This window comes from Orcinus orca, chromosome X, assembly GCF_937001465.1.
Source record: "Orcinus orca chromosome X, mOrcOrc1.1, whole genome shotgun sequence".
Lineage (NCBI taxonomy): Eukaryota > Metazoa > Chordata > Mammalia > Artiodactyla > Delphinidae > Orcinus > Orcinus orca.
Window position 1 is genome coordinate 91,981,127 of NC_064580.1, and position 17,407 is coordinate 91,998,533.

The window sequence follows — 17,407 nt, forward strand, 5'->3', positions numbered from 1 at the left end:
CTCTGTAGAATGGGGATGGGGTGGTTAGTTCCATAATGAGTTTATGCAAAAGTAGAGCAGGGAGGACATGTCTCTTGAATACATACCTTTTGATGCCCATACATTTAATCAACTAACATTTACTAAGCCCTTGCTATCAACTTAGATCCCAGGAATAGAGTGATGAACAAGAGCAACAAATTCTTTGCTCACACTTAACAAAAAGCACATGATAGAAAATCAAAGAGAAGAGCAAGTATAAACAACCATGGCTCAAATAGGCTTAGTATATTCAAGTAACAGAGTAAATACAATTGCGACTGCACCCTAATGAGTGAAGGACAGAATGTTACGATAGGCCACATCATGTAGGATGTTAAAGAAAGCAAGAAGACATGGGCATGTTTAGCACTGAAGTATTGAAAATGGAGTCAAGAAGAGCCAAATTGATTGAACCAAATTTTACCTTATTGGCTGAGACTTAAAAACATTTCTGGTGGCTTTAGCTTCATGGCTCTTAAAGAAGCTGTCAAACATCTAATAGAATTAAATGTTCTTACATTTGATCCCTAGTGGCCATATATTAAACCCTAAGAACCTACATTGAGGAAGAGAGAAAAGCAATAGCTCACAATCTACATTGTATAATGGGGTTACATCTGAATATCAGAATGGAAGTGTATCTTCAGATGACACAGGCATCACATAGTCAGGAGTACTTGCCAGTAATTAACTTCACTAGAAATCCAAGTAGCAGTCATTTTGATTAACTTAGTTTGTAAACCCAATGGGCAGCAGCCATCTGCACTCCTGTGTTTTGTATGGTGTCTGGCATATTGTGAAATTTCAATGAATACTAAGAAGTAAAAATAGTAACAATCATTTGAGGCCATCTTAAAATTATTGGTTGGCATGTTAATCCCATTTATCAGGATTGTTTTTACTTAGTTGTAAAAATACTCGGTTTTGAATTATCCCTGGCACTTTTGTTTTTTAACAGCAGGTATCCCTTGATGTTTAGAACACATATGATTCTGAAATGTCTCACCAAGAGATTTACAGTTGACCTTCTTTTGAGTCTTACCAGGCTGCTTCTGATCTCTTCCTCATACTTTCCAGATTTCTTTTGTGAGGTTGATATCTTCTGGAGTCTAGGTAGAGTAGGGTAGGGAAATGTCATGGGATATATATAGGGAAATGAAGGCAGAATTCAATTTCATAAATACCCTTCTATTATGGGTTAGCCCAGTAATGTCCAATTTCTAAAGCAGCTTTATGGTAAAATTCAATGTTGAAATTCCTTTATAATTCTAGTTTTGATGAATAAAATTAATCCACTCTGCTAGGATTTGTTCTTTGTAGGAACCCAAATTTGACCCCTGACATATCTCAGTAAACACCTTAAAAAGCTATGTGAGTTAACGGGTATCTTCTATATGTTGATCTGTTTTTATTTTTATTTTATATTGGAGTATAGTTAATTAACAATGATGTGCTAGTTACAGGTGTACAACAAAGTGATTCACTTATACCCATACAAGTTGTTGATCTGTTTTTTGGTATGTATCCTATAAAAGAAAATGTTGGCTTAGAAACCAATGGAAAAATTAACAATCCTTGGAATACCTGTTAAGGGACTGGCCATAAGGGCAAACCAGAAATGGCTATAGCCCTAGTTATAGACTTTCTCATAAGTTTTTGCTATCAGATTGTCAACATAGCAATGTTTACCACTGGGAAAGCAGTCTGACTGTTTTACATTTCAGAAGATGGGTACAGCTGCTCTATGTAGCTATCTCATGGCCAGAGATGTCCACATTAGCATTTTGTTCCATATCTTCATGTCAGTTGAAGTAGAAAAATGTTCTGTGTTGTTTCCATGTTGTTTCTGATTTCTAGGCAAGGTCCTAAGTGGAAAAGTCAATATTCTTGAAATATACAGAGTAAAAACATAGGTGTAAACACCCAATAAAGCCATTTTGCTATTTCTCTATCCCTACAGAAACTCGACATATTGCATGAAGGTGTCAATGTCCTTGACTGTTGCAGAGAATGAATCAGGTCTGTGCTACAATAGCAGGATCCGCTATTTGGAAAAATCTGAAGTCACTAAAAGAAAGGAGATATCCTGTCCAGACATGGATGACTTTAAAAAGTCCGATCAGGAGCCTGATGTTGTGTGGTACAAGGTAACTCAGCATGATGTCAAATGCATTTTTTTACCCTAAGTCAATAGCTGGCTTGGGGAGATAAAAAGGGAGAGATTTTATTTTGAGTTTTTGGTATTAGATATTTCACTGAGAAGAATCAGCAGATCCACAGCTAAATAATTCAGAGCTATGATCCCTATATATTACTGGTTTTCATGTACTTCCATCAGCAGGTGTCAGAAGCAATCCCAGCTTCTCCAATGACTAAAAATAAGGAAAATATCCCTTTAACCCAACTCATGAGAGCAAATGGGAAGAAGAGTGAAGACTGAAATAACACATGAAAGAAATTATTTGAGGGACCTAGAAATATTATTCACTGTTAGGAACAAAGGCCCATCTTTACAAGGAATGGTGCTTACAAGAAATAACAACGATTATCATGGTCTATATTGTGAAAACCACTGCAGTCAGTGCAGAGGAGAGAAATGGGCCCAGTGCAGGATATGTGAACACTGGAAATAACGTGTTTATCTGGAAATAAACCACACTCAAAGGTTGTACAGATAAGAGTTGAATGAAGGAACTGTTTACAGAGGTGTGGTTAGGGTTAAGGGAACCAAAAAGGGAAAAAGCTGTAAATTACCGCTCCTAGGTCTAGAGTGGCAAGGGGAAGGAGCTGTATCTCTGGAACCTGGCAAGAGCAGAGCAGGCCTGTCAAGAGCTGTGGCCTTAGAGGAGCATATTAACTGTGGAAAACAGAGAGGGAGTGGATAGAATGGACACCCTAACCCCTCTTAACTCCCGCCTTCTGGTTTCTTGCTAGTGTCTTCCCTCCCACCATGTGAGTTCAAACAGAATTCAGAAAGCAAAACCAGGGGGTAGAATCAATAGTCTTCAGCTTCTCTGGGCCCAGAGTAGGTCAGACAAAGGCAGAGCATGGATCTAGGGCAGGAAGCAGAAAAATAAACATACAACCTTTCAACTATGATATTCTGGCTGCGAGCCTGGGGCACTGTGGTTCTAAAAGAGGACTGAGCACCCTCTGCCACCTCTGAGCCACACTGGTTGGCCCATGGTGACCATATATGACTATATATGGTGGCCAGAGGTGACCAAGGGGGTTTTCTGCACAGGTACTGTGCACATTATTGCAACCAAACATACATAAAAGGTAGGACAGGTTGTTTCTGTAGTATCTGACAGACCCTCAGTTTCCAGGAAAGCCTAAACCCTAGCTCCTACAGTTGTCAGGTGCTTTTACATTTGGAAGTTCCTCTATCTTCATGCCTGGGGGAACTCGACAAGAGACAGCAAGAGCATGTCCTGAACTAGAACCTCAAGTCTCTTTGTGAAGTGTCATCCTCCTTTTTTTTTTCTTAATATTCTGACACATAAAAAGGAACATGATGTTCATTATGCATAAATATAGAATATCCATACTTAGTGGGACCCTTCATGCCATCATCAGCCTTGTTAGTAGTTCTTTTTTCTTTAATTTTTTTTTTTTTTTGGCCACGCTGCATGGCATGTGGGATCTTAGTTCCCTGACCAGGGATCAAACCCGCACGCCCTGCAGTGGAGGTACAGAGTCTTAACCACTCGACAACCAGGGAAAGTCCTAGCCTTGTTAGTATTTCTTAATCACTTACTATGTGCCATTTGCTGTGCTAAGCTTGGTCTCTATGTTATCTCACTTAAGTCTCAATGCAACTCTGTGTGGTGGGCGCTATTATCATCATTTAACAGAGGAAAAAACTTGAGTCTTACAGGAATGTAGAGACTTGTCCAAAGCTACTCAGCTAACAAAGCTTCATTTTATATTCAAGGCAGTGTGGTTCCAGAGTCCATTTTCTTAATCACTAACCTCTCCTGCAATAGGCCTGGAGCTAAACCCAGCCTCGATTGCAGGCACTTCTTTAAGATGAGTAAAAAAGGTTTTATTTCAATTTTATACTTCAGGAAGGGAGGTTGACTAGCTCAAGGGTTAGCAGCTAGGAGTAAACTCCAGGTCATCAGCTTTCTCTTACAGTGTTCATTCTATCTCATCTTTTTGTCTTTTCACTAAATTCTTTTTTCCCCTTTCTTCACATCTCTATACATCACCATAGTCATTGTCTACCAAAGCAGTTTATTCCTTGGAAAAAGCTAACCCTCACTCTTTCTTAGAAATGGACCAATGATGGTGAAACAAAGGGCTTTTCCAGCTCTGCCTGGATAATAATATTTAATATTTGTATAACATTTTACAATTGATAAATAATAAGCATAATGATAGGTAATATTTATTAAGTACTTACTATATGCCAGACTCTATTTTAAGTGCTTTAGATGGATTAACTCAACTTCTAGTTTCTCAGTCTCAATCTTATGTCTTATGTAGGTATTATTATTATCCCCATTTTACAAAAGACATGACTGGAGACTCAGACGAGTTAAGTGACTCAACAAATGTCACACAGCTGTTTGTGACTTGCAGTTTGGCTCCTGGGCCCTTCCACTTAGCCATTACACTATACAAATGGATCAGGATAAAAAATTAAAACCAAAAGTTAAAGAGTCTGTGAAGCTCCCAAATGCATTGTTAACCCCACTTTTCACACATGGTTTTAAGTAAATCCTTGAAAAATTGACATATTAGGAAAACGTTTCCTTTTTAGCCAATACTTCGATAATCTGCCTTGCTTGCTTTGTAGTCTGTGCATTTCCTACCAGACTGAACATGAAGTGATTTTGCTCTGGCTACAACAATGAAAAAAGGAGGACACATTTGTCTGGAGTTAATTCTGGTGCATATCCAAAGTTAGAAATGTACAATGTATTATCTCCAGTGTTTTAACAGTGAAAAGTATGTGTTGCATGATCCTATTCCCAGTCTTCTTTTCAAATATATGTAATCTTTAAACTTGTTTACTTTCCAACCATCCTGTTATGGCAGGCCTTTGAGGACTATTCTTCCATGCCTGCAGGTAATCACAGGTGAATAGGAAGGTAGAGGTGGCTCATATGGCACTGGGGCGTGTTCATAAAGATGAATGAGTAAGCCTATCCTGGTTGTCCTTGGAATGTAAGAGATATGCATAAGGGGTCTGTAACTCCTCTATCTGAACTCTGTTAGCAAAAGGAAGTGAGGAGAGGGGCTACACTTTCAGCACTTCCTCCTGACGCTATGTATGGGGCTTAAATATTAGAACAGAATATACAATTATGTCAATGCTTTTGGAAACATTTTTGAAATGAGAGATAAAGATTATTTTCTTTATTGAACTAAGAACACAAGAACAACCTCATTATTCACTGAGAACACTTGACACAAGAGTGTAGAGTCCCTTTATCCCATTTCTAAACAAAAAAATTCCCTAACCTTAATAGGACATTAGGAATGAAAATACAAATATGTTCCTTGGGGTAAAACGCATATCTGTGTCATTAGTTATCTCTGCTGATAAAAGGCTGATGTTAATGAAGTCAAGTCTTCCAGTTTGAATCCTCCTTTTTCTTGCCACAATTATCTTAATTTCAGATGTTTGCCGTTGGTTATAATGGAATGGTTGAGTGCATTATGGATAGGTCAGTGCAAATTCATTCATTCAGTTAGTATATATATACTGGGTGCCTACTATGTGCATGTTGACTATATATATCTAATTCATTTTTAATAGCTGTATCATAGTTCATAGGCTAGATATAACCTTGCTTTATTCAACCATTTTTCAGATGGATATTCAATTTTTTCTAGTTTTTTAAAAATAATCCAAGTATTGCAGTAAACATCCTTGAAAACATACTTATATCCTTACATCCATGGCGTACAAGATAGGAATGATCTCTGTCAGTTCTATTATTCAGTATTGTTTTGGAGGTTCTAGCTGATGCCATAAGAAATTTAAATGAAATACACTATACAAACATTGGAAAAGGAGGACAAAATAATCTTATTTTTCAGATTGTATAATTGTATACCAAGAAAACCCAAGAGATTAAACAACAACAAAAAAATAGTACTAATGAGATAATTTGATAACTTAGCTTAATAAAAATATACAAACTATTCAATAATTTTTATTTTTGCCAGTAATAATCGGTTAGATATGTAAAGGAAAAAATGAAATTATCCCATTTACAACAATGAAAAACTGTAAAACACTTTGGAATACATTTAACAAAGATGGGAGGAGACCTATATAAAAATATAATTTTATTGAAGGACATAAAATATAGTCTAAATTAATGGAGAGACAGAACATATTTCTGCATTGGAAGATCTCATAGAAAAAAAGATCAGTTATTCCCAATATTATATAAATAAGTAATCCAATTTGCTAAAATATGAATTTTTAGAAATTAGACAACATGATAAACATTATAACATTCATATGGATGAGTGAATATATCAGTTTTGCAAATGAAATTTTGGAAGAAAACATTAATAAGAGGGGACTTAGTCTAACTGAGACTGAACTTACTGCAAAACAGTAGCAATTAAAATAGTAAGTTTAAGAAAGCATAAATAGATCAGTTAAATAGAATAGAGAATCCAGAAACAGATAAAGTATGTATATATGAGAATTTAGTATATAATAACATATCATTTTAATGGGTTTGGAGGGGGGATAACGGCTTATTAAAAATGATGTGCACATAATTGACAATTCACTTGCAAAAAAATAGATATCTGACTCATACCATGTTTAAGAAAATTGCAGATGGATTGTGAGGAGTTAATTTCATCTCCTAAATAATAGTCTAGGAATGACCATTTCTAAATGCTGTCACTCATTACAATGAGATAAGCTTCCAAAGTTAAGAGCTTTACAGTTATTTATCTTGCTAAACATTCTGACAGTTTTCTTTCTTTTTTTTAAATGCTAAGTTGGGTAGTATGGAGTTTTTTTTTAATTTAATTTTTATTTTATATTTGAGTATAGTTGATTTACAATGTTGTGTTAGTTTCAGGTGTACAGCAAAGTGATTCAGTTATACAGATACATATATCTATTCTTTTTCAGATTCTTTTCCCATATAGGTTATTATAGAATATTGAATAGAGTTCCCTGTGCTATACAATAGGTCCTTGTTGATTATCTATTTTATATATAGTAGTGTGTATATGTTAATCCCAAACTCCTAATGTATGCCTCCCCCCGACCTTTCCCTTTTGGTAACCATGAGTTTGTTTTTGAAGTCTGTGAGTCTGTTTCCACTTTGTAAATACGTTCATTTGAGCTTCTGCTGAAAAATCAGCTGTTAACCTTATGGGCATTCCCTTGTATGTTATTTGTTGCTTTTCCCTTGTTGCCTTAAATATTTTCTCTTTGTCTTTAAGTTTTGTCAATTTGATTAAAATGTGTCTTGGCGTGTTTCTCCTTGGGTTTATCCTGTATCGGACTCTCTGTGCTTCCTGAACTTGAGTGTTTCCTTACCCATGTTAGGGAAGTTTTCAGCTACTATCTCTTCAAATGTTTTCTCAGGCAGGTTCTCTCTCTTCTCCTTCTGGGACCCCTATAATGCAAATGTTGGTGTGTTTGAAGTTGTCCCAGAAGTCTCTTAGACTGTCCTCATTTCTTTCCACTCCTTTTTCTTTATTCTGTTTTGTGACAATTATTTCCACCAGTCTGTCTTCCAGCTCACTTATTCCTTCTTCTGCCTCATTTATTCTGCTATTGATTCCTTCTAGTGTATTTTTCATTTCAGTTATTGTATTGTTTATCTCTGTTTGTTCTTTAAATCTTCTGGTTCTTTGTTAAACATTTCTTGTACCTTCTCAGTCTGTTCCTCCATTCTTTTTCTGAGATCTTGGATCATCTTTACTATCATTATTCTGAATTCCTTTTCAGGCAGATTGCCTATCTCCACTTCACTTAGTTGTTCTTCTGGGCTTTTATCTTGTTCCTGCATCTGGAACATGTTTCTCTGCCATCCCATTTTGTCTAACTTTCTGTATTTGTGGTCTCTGTTCTGCAGGCTGTAGGATTGTAGTTCTTCCTGCTTCTGGTGTATGCCCCCTCGTGGGTGAGGTTGGTCCAAGGTTTTGTGCAGGCTTCCTGGTGGGAGGGACTGGTGCCTGTCCACTGGTGGGTGGCGCTGGGTCTTGTCCCTCTGATGGGCAGGGCTGTGTCAAGGGGTGTGTCTAGAGATGGCTGTGGGCTCAGGACAACTTTAAGCCCCCTGTCTGTTGATGGGTGGGTCTGTGTTTCCACTCTGTTTGTTGTTTAGCCTGAGGTGTCCCAGCACTGGAGCCTTCAGGCTGTTGGGTGGGGCCAGGTCTCGGTGCCAAAATGGTGACCACCAGGGAAGCTCACTCTGAGGAATACTGCCTGGGGTCTCTGCCACCAGTGTCCTTGCCCCTGTAGTGGGCCACAGCCAACCCTTGCCTCCCCAGGAGAGCCTCCAAGACCCACAGGTAGGTCTGGCCCAGGCTTCTATGGAGTCACTGTTTTGCCACAGTCCCAGTGCACGTGAAACCTTGTGTGTGCCCTTGAAGAGTGGAGTCTCTGTTTCCCTCCATCCTGTGGATCTCCTGTACACAAGCCCACTGGTCTTCAAAGCCAAATGCTCTGGGGGCTCCTCCTCCTGATGCCAGACCCCCAGGCTGGGGAACCTGACATGGGGCTCAGAACTCTCACTCCTATGGGTGAACATCTGCGATATAATTATTTTCCAGTTTGTGGGTCACCCACTCGGTGGTTATAGGATTTGATTATATCATGAAAGTTCCCCTCCTACCGTCCTGTGGTTTCTTATTTGTCTTTGGATGTAGAATATCTTTTTTGGTAGGTTCCAGTCTTTTTTGTCAATGGTTGTACAGCAATAAGTTGTGATTTTGGTGTTTTCATGAGAGGAGGTGAGCTCAAGTCTTTCTAATCTGCAATCTTGTCTCCCAGAAAATCCTGACAATTTTCTTAAAGAGGGAAAAAGAAGGTCATTGAAGACCTTGTAATACCACAGCCCAAATGGCCGACACATTTTGGCTATAAAAATGGTTTGGCAAAATGCTTGGGGTTTTTGAATCCCTTTTGAAAATGTATTGATATTAGTATGTACCTTATTTTGTAACCATAAAATTACATTCCATCTTGAAAATCTTAATCTATTTAACTAGAATTTTCAAAGATACTTTTATCCGGAAGGAATGAGCTAGGAATCCCATGAAGGCTTCAATTTTGTATGCCCTAAAACCACAGTCAGTGACACAAGATTTAAGACCCGTTTATCCTTGTTTTTATTTTTAGGTATGGCATTAGAAATGGGAAAATGGTTATTTATTATTTGCAAATTATAGAGAAGATGGGTTGCTATTTGAGGAATGGGTATTTAATATGTGTAAGAAGCACTGGTCTTTGAGCCTGGGGACCTGGATTCTGGTCACCATTACACCATTAATGTGGATGAGTAATTGGATGACCCTGGGCCTCTATTTTCCCACATATAAAATAGATATAACAATGTATGCCATATATCTCAGACATGTTATAAACATCTAATGACTAAAGTCCTTGATATTTGCTGCTACTATAGAAAGGAAAAAGTTACATAGAAAGCTAGAAGCAAAGTTAGGACATCTCCAACTCCAATTGGGAATTTAAGATTGAGGGTTTTTAAAGTCCTGTTATTCTGTATAATCTACAAACATAAAATGCATCCTTTTTACTTGAACAACTTGATGTGTTTTAGCAAATATATACACCACAAACAAGATACAGAACATTTTCATCATTGCAATTTTCTCCATGTCCTTTTGTATTCAGTCCCTTCCTCCAAGCCCCAGTCCTTGCTAAAAAGATATGTTTTCTATTCCTATGGTTTTGTATTTTCCAGAATGTCATATAAATGGAATAATATGATATGTAGCCTTTTGTGCCTATCTTTGCTCACTTAGCATAATTCATTTGAGATTTGTCAATGTTGTGGTATATAACAATAGTTCATTCCTTTTATTGCTGAATAATTGTCCAATATTCCACTGTAGAGATGTACCACTGTTTAGCCATTCACCCATTGATGACCATTTGCTGCTGGGTTTTGGTGATTAGGAATAAAGATCTTATAAGGTTGAGTTTTGACTGTCCAATTTCTGGATTTATCAAAATGATAGTTTTTGTCAACTTCTATAATTATTGACATGTTTGTTTTTCTCAAATTTAACAGGAGTTTGCTATTGATCTTTCCTAAATTGTTATAAGAATCCAGACTTTAAAGGGTCTTCCTGTGTATCCTTAATGGCATTAATGACATTTGAGAGATAAAAACAGATCAAAGTAAATTAAAGCCTTTTAAGCAATGTCTCTTTTTATAATCTGACTACCTTCTATATATCCATTAGAATGATCTTTTAGAAATGCACATCTGATCATAGTGTGCCACTATTTAAAGCACTCCAATGATTCTATAAAAACTTTTAGTTAGTAGTTCCTTTTTGTTGAGTATTTACAGGGCCTGACACTGTGCCACACATGTTCATTAATTAGCTAATTCAATTCTTAGAACAGTCTTATGAGATAGGTTATATAGTGACAGAGCTGAGATTTGAAACCTGACAGTGTACAAATATCTTAGAATGGAATTTAAGGCTTTTAGTATCTGGCCTCCGCCTACTCATTGCCACTCTCAAGAGAGCAAAACTATTCATATTTTTTTGTCCACTCCATGGTTTTTCACATCTGAGTTCTTCTACACATGTTATTCCCTCTGTCCTGTATGTCCTGCTTGCCTGCCTAACTTTTATATATTGTTCAAAACTCATTTCATTTGCTTATAGTAACCTATCTGTACACCAAACCTCTCTGTCATACCCAGTCTTGTATGATCTAGTCTGGTAATCTTGGATGAGCCAGCATTAGAATGACTTCAAATATTTCTTCTGTTCCTTTCTCACTTTCTTCTCCTTCTGGTATTCCCATTACATTTATGTTACATCTTTTGTACTCCTCTCACAGTTCTTGGATATTCTGTTCAATTTCTTTTCATTCTTTTTCCTCTGTTTTTTAGTTTGGGAGGTTTCTATTGATATACCTTCAAGCTCACTAATTCTTTCCTCGGCCATGTCCAGTCTATGAATATGCCTATCAAAGACATTCTTTATTTCTGTTACAGTGTTTTGATTTCTAGCATTTCTCTTTTGATTCTAAGAGTTTCCATCTCTCTTCTGTTCTTACATATTGTCCACTATTTCTATTAGTGTCATTAACATATTAATCATACTTATTTTAAATTCCCAGACTGGTAATTCTAAAATTTCTGCCCTATCTTAGTCTGGTTCTGATGCTTCTTCTTTCTCTTTGAACAGTGTTTTTTTCTGTCTTTTAGTATGCCTTGTAAATATTTTTAAAAATCCAGACGTGATGTACTTGGTAAAAGGAACTGAAGTAAATAGGCCTTTACTGTGAGCTTTTTTTTATGTTTATCTGGCTAAGAGTCAGGCTGTTTTTACTACTTGCTGTAGGTGTTAGAAGCTAAAAGTCTCTCTGGTGTCCTTATTTTTTACTTCCCTGTTATCTTTCTAGAGATATATTCTTTTTTTTTTCTTTTTTTTTTCTTTTTTTTTTCTTTTTTTTTTTTTGTGGTACGTGGGCCTCTCACTGTTGTGACCTCTCCCGTCCTGTAGCACAGGCTCCGGATGTGCAGGCTCAGCGGCCATGGCTCACGGGCCCAGCCACTCCGCGACATGTGGGATCTTCCCGGACTGGGGCACGAACCCGTGTCCCCTGCATCGGCAGGCGGACTCTCAACCATTGTGCCACCAGGAAAGCCCCTAGAGATATATTCTTAAATAAGGTCTGTGTTGTGCATTTCTTTCAACTGTAATATCGTGTTATTATACAGGAGCCCTATTGATGTGCTGGTAAGGTGTTGGGCAAGGGAAAGCATTCTATAATCCTGTGATTAGATTCCGTCTTTTAGTGAGCCTAGTCCCTGGCCTGTGACCATCATATGTGCTTCTCAGCTTCCTGTAAGACAGGAAAAATAGAGAGGACTGGAGCTGGCTATTTCTTTCCCCACTTCAAAGGCTAGAGGAGGCTGGGGTTGTATATTTCCTGTACCCCACGTCTTTTATGGGCAGGCTCTTTGGGTATATTTCAAAATGGTTTACTTTCCCCATCCTTTTCCAGAAGCAGGATTTTTCTCTGATGTTCAGTCTGAGAAGAACCTGGTGGGGCTCATGGAGGTAAACCTTACAGAAGTGTGGGCTGCCTTCCAAAACTGGGCCCTCAGGGATTTTTTATTTCTCAAGCTAGTTCACACTTAGTCTCCAGAAATTACTCAATTATCCTTTAAGTGTTCCTACCAGTTGGCTCCTGAGGCTGTTTCTGCTCCCAGTAAACTGTGATTCTCTGTATCTCCCTGTCTCTCCAGTTTCTGGGACAGTGGCTTTTACTGTGACCTCAATTACCTGATGGAAATAAAAGAAGTTATTGAGTTTCAGTTTGTTCAGCTTTTTTCTTGTTGTTAGGATGGCAGTAATAACTTTCAGGTCCTTTATGTGTCAGATAAGAAAGTAAATCAACCCCTTCATTGGAATGGTAACTTTGGATTGTCTTTTGGATTGTCTCCAGACTCCTATAGAAATATGAGTCACATTAACTCCTAATAGTTATTAACATATCAAGATAGTTGTGTATGTAATTTGAAAGCTGGATGCTGAGGGTAATGACAATGATAGAATAATAGTTAATATTTATTGAGTGGTTTTAGCATGTGATGCTCTATATTACAGAGGATTTATATGCATTACCTCATTTAATCCTAATAATTACCCCTATTTGGTATATAATATGATTATCACCAACTTTTTAAAAATAGGTGAAGCAACTGAGGCTTAGATTGTTAAGTAGTATGCTCAAGAACATATAATTTGGGATTTCATCCCAAGTATTTGAATGTGGGATTTATACTGAACTGCTGTGGGGGTACCAAAATTCAACATTAGGACTGTGAAGATAGAAAGTTAGAGGAAAAGAACTAGGGAGGGGAAGGACTCTCTGCAGTGGGTTATCCTAGGCATTTGGAGTGGAAGTACAAGATTGATACCCAATTCACAATTGTGCTCCTATCTCTTCCATCTTTAAAGTGAAGAAAGTTCAGGTTTCCTACAAATTGTTAGGCAGAGCCTAGATGCTCTGTGGAATAGTTCAGTCTCCAGGGCAAAGGAGAGAAGTTTGGTGTGAGGGAATGGATGTTAAGTATTTGAAGAGGACCAGAGGGTATGTGATTGCCTTATGGTTGCACAGCTGCTTTGTGTCTGAAATTCAGAATCAGAATAAATATTTAAATGAATCTTCCTCATGTTCTTGCTGTGAGAAATGAGTCATGTGCTCTGAATAGCACTGAAGTAACCATGACTAACAAATCAAACTGATTGAAATACACCTGTGGTTGTGATGATGCTATCTCAGAAGTAAACTGTGAATGTAGTGGTGAATATTTCAGGGTGGGAACTCCAAGATCCAAATATGGCTGGCAGCTTCAAGGGGCTGGGTCAACAGATGTTTCTGTTGAACATCCTAGGCTCCCAACCTAGCAACTGCTGGCAAATAACATCTTCCACTCAGGAAGGCTGGGAAGAAGGGAAGGAAGCTGGAATTTAAAGGCTGATGTGATTTTGACTGAGCAAGGATGTCCTACAGCAAACTGTTCTGTGAGAGGACAGCTGGACCATGAACTGAAGCTGTTTGTTAAACTTAGGTAAAACTGGTCCTCAGCGAAAACTTCCAGTTGATTAATTTCAATGTAATGGTCTCAGAGGCATTAACTAATAGAGGCATTACACACTGAGGACAATATTAGGGGCCTGTTCCCATTCGAGGTTCTGGTAGTTTGTCCTTACCTCAGATAAACAACCATCTTGAGACTTGACCTATGTGCTGCAAACTTTATTGCCCACCAGTCTGTCAGAATTAAACTAAACAGGTCTGGAGGGAGTGAAGTATGGTAATGTTGTCTGTCCAATAGGAAAGAGATGATGGGAAGACTGGGGGCAGGAGAGAAGCAGTGACAGTAGTAAGCCTCGCAGCCAGCAGCTTAAGGCAGAGATGCTGCAAATAATGGAGTAAAAAACCTGGAAGACTTCTGAGATTTGATATAGGCACCCAGACGTGGGCAGGATAGCCAATGAGGTAACTTGGTGAAGGATGGGTTGGTGGGGGCAGGATATCATCTACAAGGCTCTTCTGAACAAAATATAATTTCTCTACCCACCTGCTAGGATTAGTGTTGGCGTGGCCTCTTAGGAGCTATACATTTTCAGTGGGTTAAAGTATTACGTTGCTGGGGGATGGTTAACCAATTAGTGAAGATTTGTTCTTATCTGATTAGTCCATTAGCACCAAGTTTCACCAAGTAGAGCCAGATGTTTGGAGGAGATATAATCCAGGATTGTGAAAGTTTAGGGATGAAAAGCATTCTCTGTGTTGGATGACCACTAAATATAGTGCTGCCCAACAAGAGTGTAATGAATAAACTCTGCAAGCCTCTGGATTCTGGTTGTTCATATGGTAGTGTATAGTATCCCCACATGCAGAGTAAAAAACTGAGACCTAAAGAAGTTAGGCAAATTTTCCCAAGATCACAGAACTTGGGTGAACCCCAGATTTTGACCTAGAGCTGTCTTGCTCTGAAGCCAGTTTGCCTTTTCATCTATACTACATTGTTCCAGAAGGATGGAGGTGACCTGAAGATAACATTTTCCTATAACACAGTTAAAAACAAAAACTCTGTTGGGTACAAGGAATCCTTTATAAGGCTAGATGACAACTTGAAAAGCACTTGGGACTATCTGTATCTATCCCAAAGAACATGTGAAGATTCCAGGCTGTTCCTCATCAGGAGTTATTTTATAATTCCTGTACACTCTTTAGATTTTACTTCCTGGGGAAAAAAAACAAAGCAGTGTGCAGAGAAGATGAAAATGGTCAGAGCTAATTGCATATGGACTTTCCCCCAAAAAATGACATTAGAAAACAATGCCATTTGTCTTTGAATGAAGTGAGTGTGTGGGCTCATTTGCCTGCCCCCACCACTGCTATGTGAAAGTGAAGCAGCTCAGTTTTCATTTTCCTTTCCTCTCAAAATGCCCAGAGGGACCATATTTTTGTTTAATGACCTTCAGAATGATTCTTTAGAAATCTGAGGCTATCAGAGTTGGAAGCAATGCGAAAATAATTGTGGATTATTATTGTATGACGATAGTGGCAGCTGGGCTATTTTTTTTCTTTCTGTTCAGTCTTTCTTTTTCATTTTCCCAGAAACCTTATATCCCAAGGTTTAACTCAGAAGCAAATCTCATATAGGTGATAAACCTTGCCAGACATGGTATGTAATAGAATTTCAGACAGACCCTTAAGTGTTCTTTGGAAAGACCCTAGGGAGTGAAGCAGCTTTATATCTAGATGCCCTAGACAGTATTACTTTTATTTACTCTCTGACAATGTGTGTGGGTAGTTGTATTGGACATAAAGCAAGTGTATCTCTTAAATATTATACCTGTGAACTTAAGTGTCAGTTTTTGTGTTTTGTTTTCACTTCTGTTATCATAACAGAAGAAATTTTGTTACAGTAAAATCTAATAAATGGGTACTCACACTTCCAAATCATTTTACGACATGTGCGCACACACACATGCACACACTCAAGCATGCAGAGCTGGGGATTGAGAGTCAGCACTGATTTTACTTTTACATGAATATTTAGGATGTGTCTGCAGAGGATGGGAGTAAGGGTGGGGAGAAGGAGAGGTAGAATAGATGTTGTATATACCATGGGGAATATGGAAACTGTCCTCAACTATTATTCATGTCATCTGCCTCATGATCAATTTTTTAATTCCTTAACTGACAGATCCAGAATTTAAATGATAAAATACTTCAGTACCCCCTCACACCTATCCCCCACAGCTTCACTGATATTTGCACAGCTTTTGGCCACCACTTTCGTTGAACATTTGAGATAAGTGGTAGACAAACTGGAGCAATATGTAAAAAGTAGTCTGAGAAAATTCCCAAAAGACAAAGCCACTTGGCTGAATATTCTTACATACTCTGCTATTGTTGTATCTCTGTCAGTCAACGGAAATGAATCATTCCTTTCTAGTAAAGTCCAATTCCAGTAGCAACACATTCTTACCAGATGAGTAAAAGAATTGACCTCAAAACCCAAATCTTATTATCTGGTCACAGATCACTGAACTCAGAAAATAAGTGGATCATTTCCCCATTACCTTATTACAACAAAGTGTGTCCTCATTTTACCTAGCTATGTTTCTAGAGAATTCCTCAAGCCTCATTTTCTTGATCCCCTTCCCCTCTCAACCTCCTCACAATAGATCTCTTGACTATGGGGAGAGAGACTCTTGAATATTATTATTAGTTTTTACTATAAAAAATAATTAAACCATTGCCAGTGTAAAAGCCAATTAGAATTTTTAAATAATGCCTAAGGCTCCCTTGTTTATATTATGTTGCTAAGTGAACACTATCCTCTTAGAACTCTTAGGACATATTCCTGTCATATAGAAAGAACCAGGGCATTAAAATGCTACTCAGTGACTGCTCTACCTCTTTTGAGTTTGGGGATCTTGTATGCTTTTCTGTTTTTGCAGAATGTCTCTAAGGACATTCTGCTCTTGGGATCAGGCCTTTAAAGTGGTTCTTAGGGTGGTAGTTGTGATGTTTCAATTGGATACAATAAGATGCATTTGTGATGTTTTCTGGTCATTGACGTAACTCTTTAGCTACATATTTTGAAAACTAAAGAGAAGAGTACAAAAAAGTGAAAGTACTAACTTGCCAGTACTAAGACTTAGTGATGTGAATTTTTATTTTTTGCTTACTTGAAAATACTTTCTCTGCAGGAATGCAAGCCAAAAATGTGGAGAAGCATCATAATACAGAAAGGAAATGCCCTTCTAATCCAGGAAGTTCAAGAAGAAGATGGGGGAAATTACACTTGTGAGCTTAAGTATGAAGGAAAACTTGTAAGAAGAACAACTGAATTGAAAGTTACAGGTAAGCATTGGTTTAACCAAATCATGGCAAATGAGATTTTAAGTATAATTTGGTACAGGAAGAAAAAGTTTTCAAACAAAGGGTAAACTAGCTGTGAATTTATAATTAGCTACAAATAAAATAGTTGTGAAACTCACTATTAATAAGTTATACTGATAAGCTATATGTGGAATATGGACAATTAATTTAGGGAACATGGTACCAGTTACTGCATATCTGTTCTCTGCTTTTATGAAAGGTTCTTAACCCTTCAGGGTATCATTGATTGTTACTAAGCGT

At 37.7% G+C, this 17,407-nt stretch overlaps 1 protein-coding gene across 1 annotated transcript in view; it reads left to right on the forward strand.

The window, feature by feature from the left end:
• The window catches only part of IL1RAPL2 (interleukin 1 receptor accessory protein like 2), a 546,035-nt gene that overhangs the window by 35,653 nt on the left and 492,975 nt on the right, over positions 1 to 17,407 (forward strand). The window contains exons 3-4 of the mRNA XM_004285240.3: positions 1,982 to 2,168; positions 16,975 to 17,128. Of these exons, the coding sequence (XP_004285288.2) occupies positions 1,982 to 2,168; positions 16,975 to 17,128 (341 nt within the window). The remainder of the gene's footprint in view (positions 1 to 1,981; positions 2,169 to 16,974; positions 17,129 to 17,407) is intronic.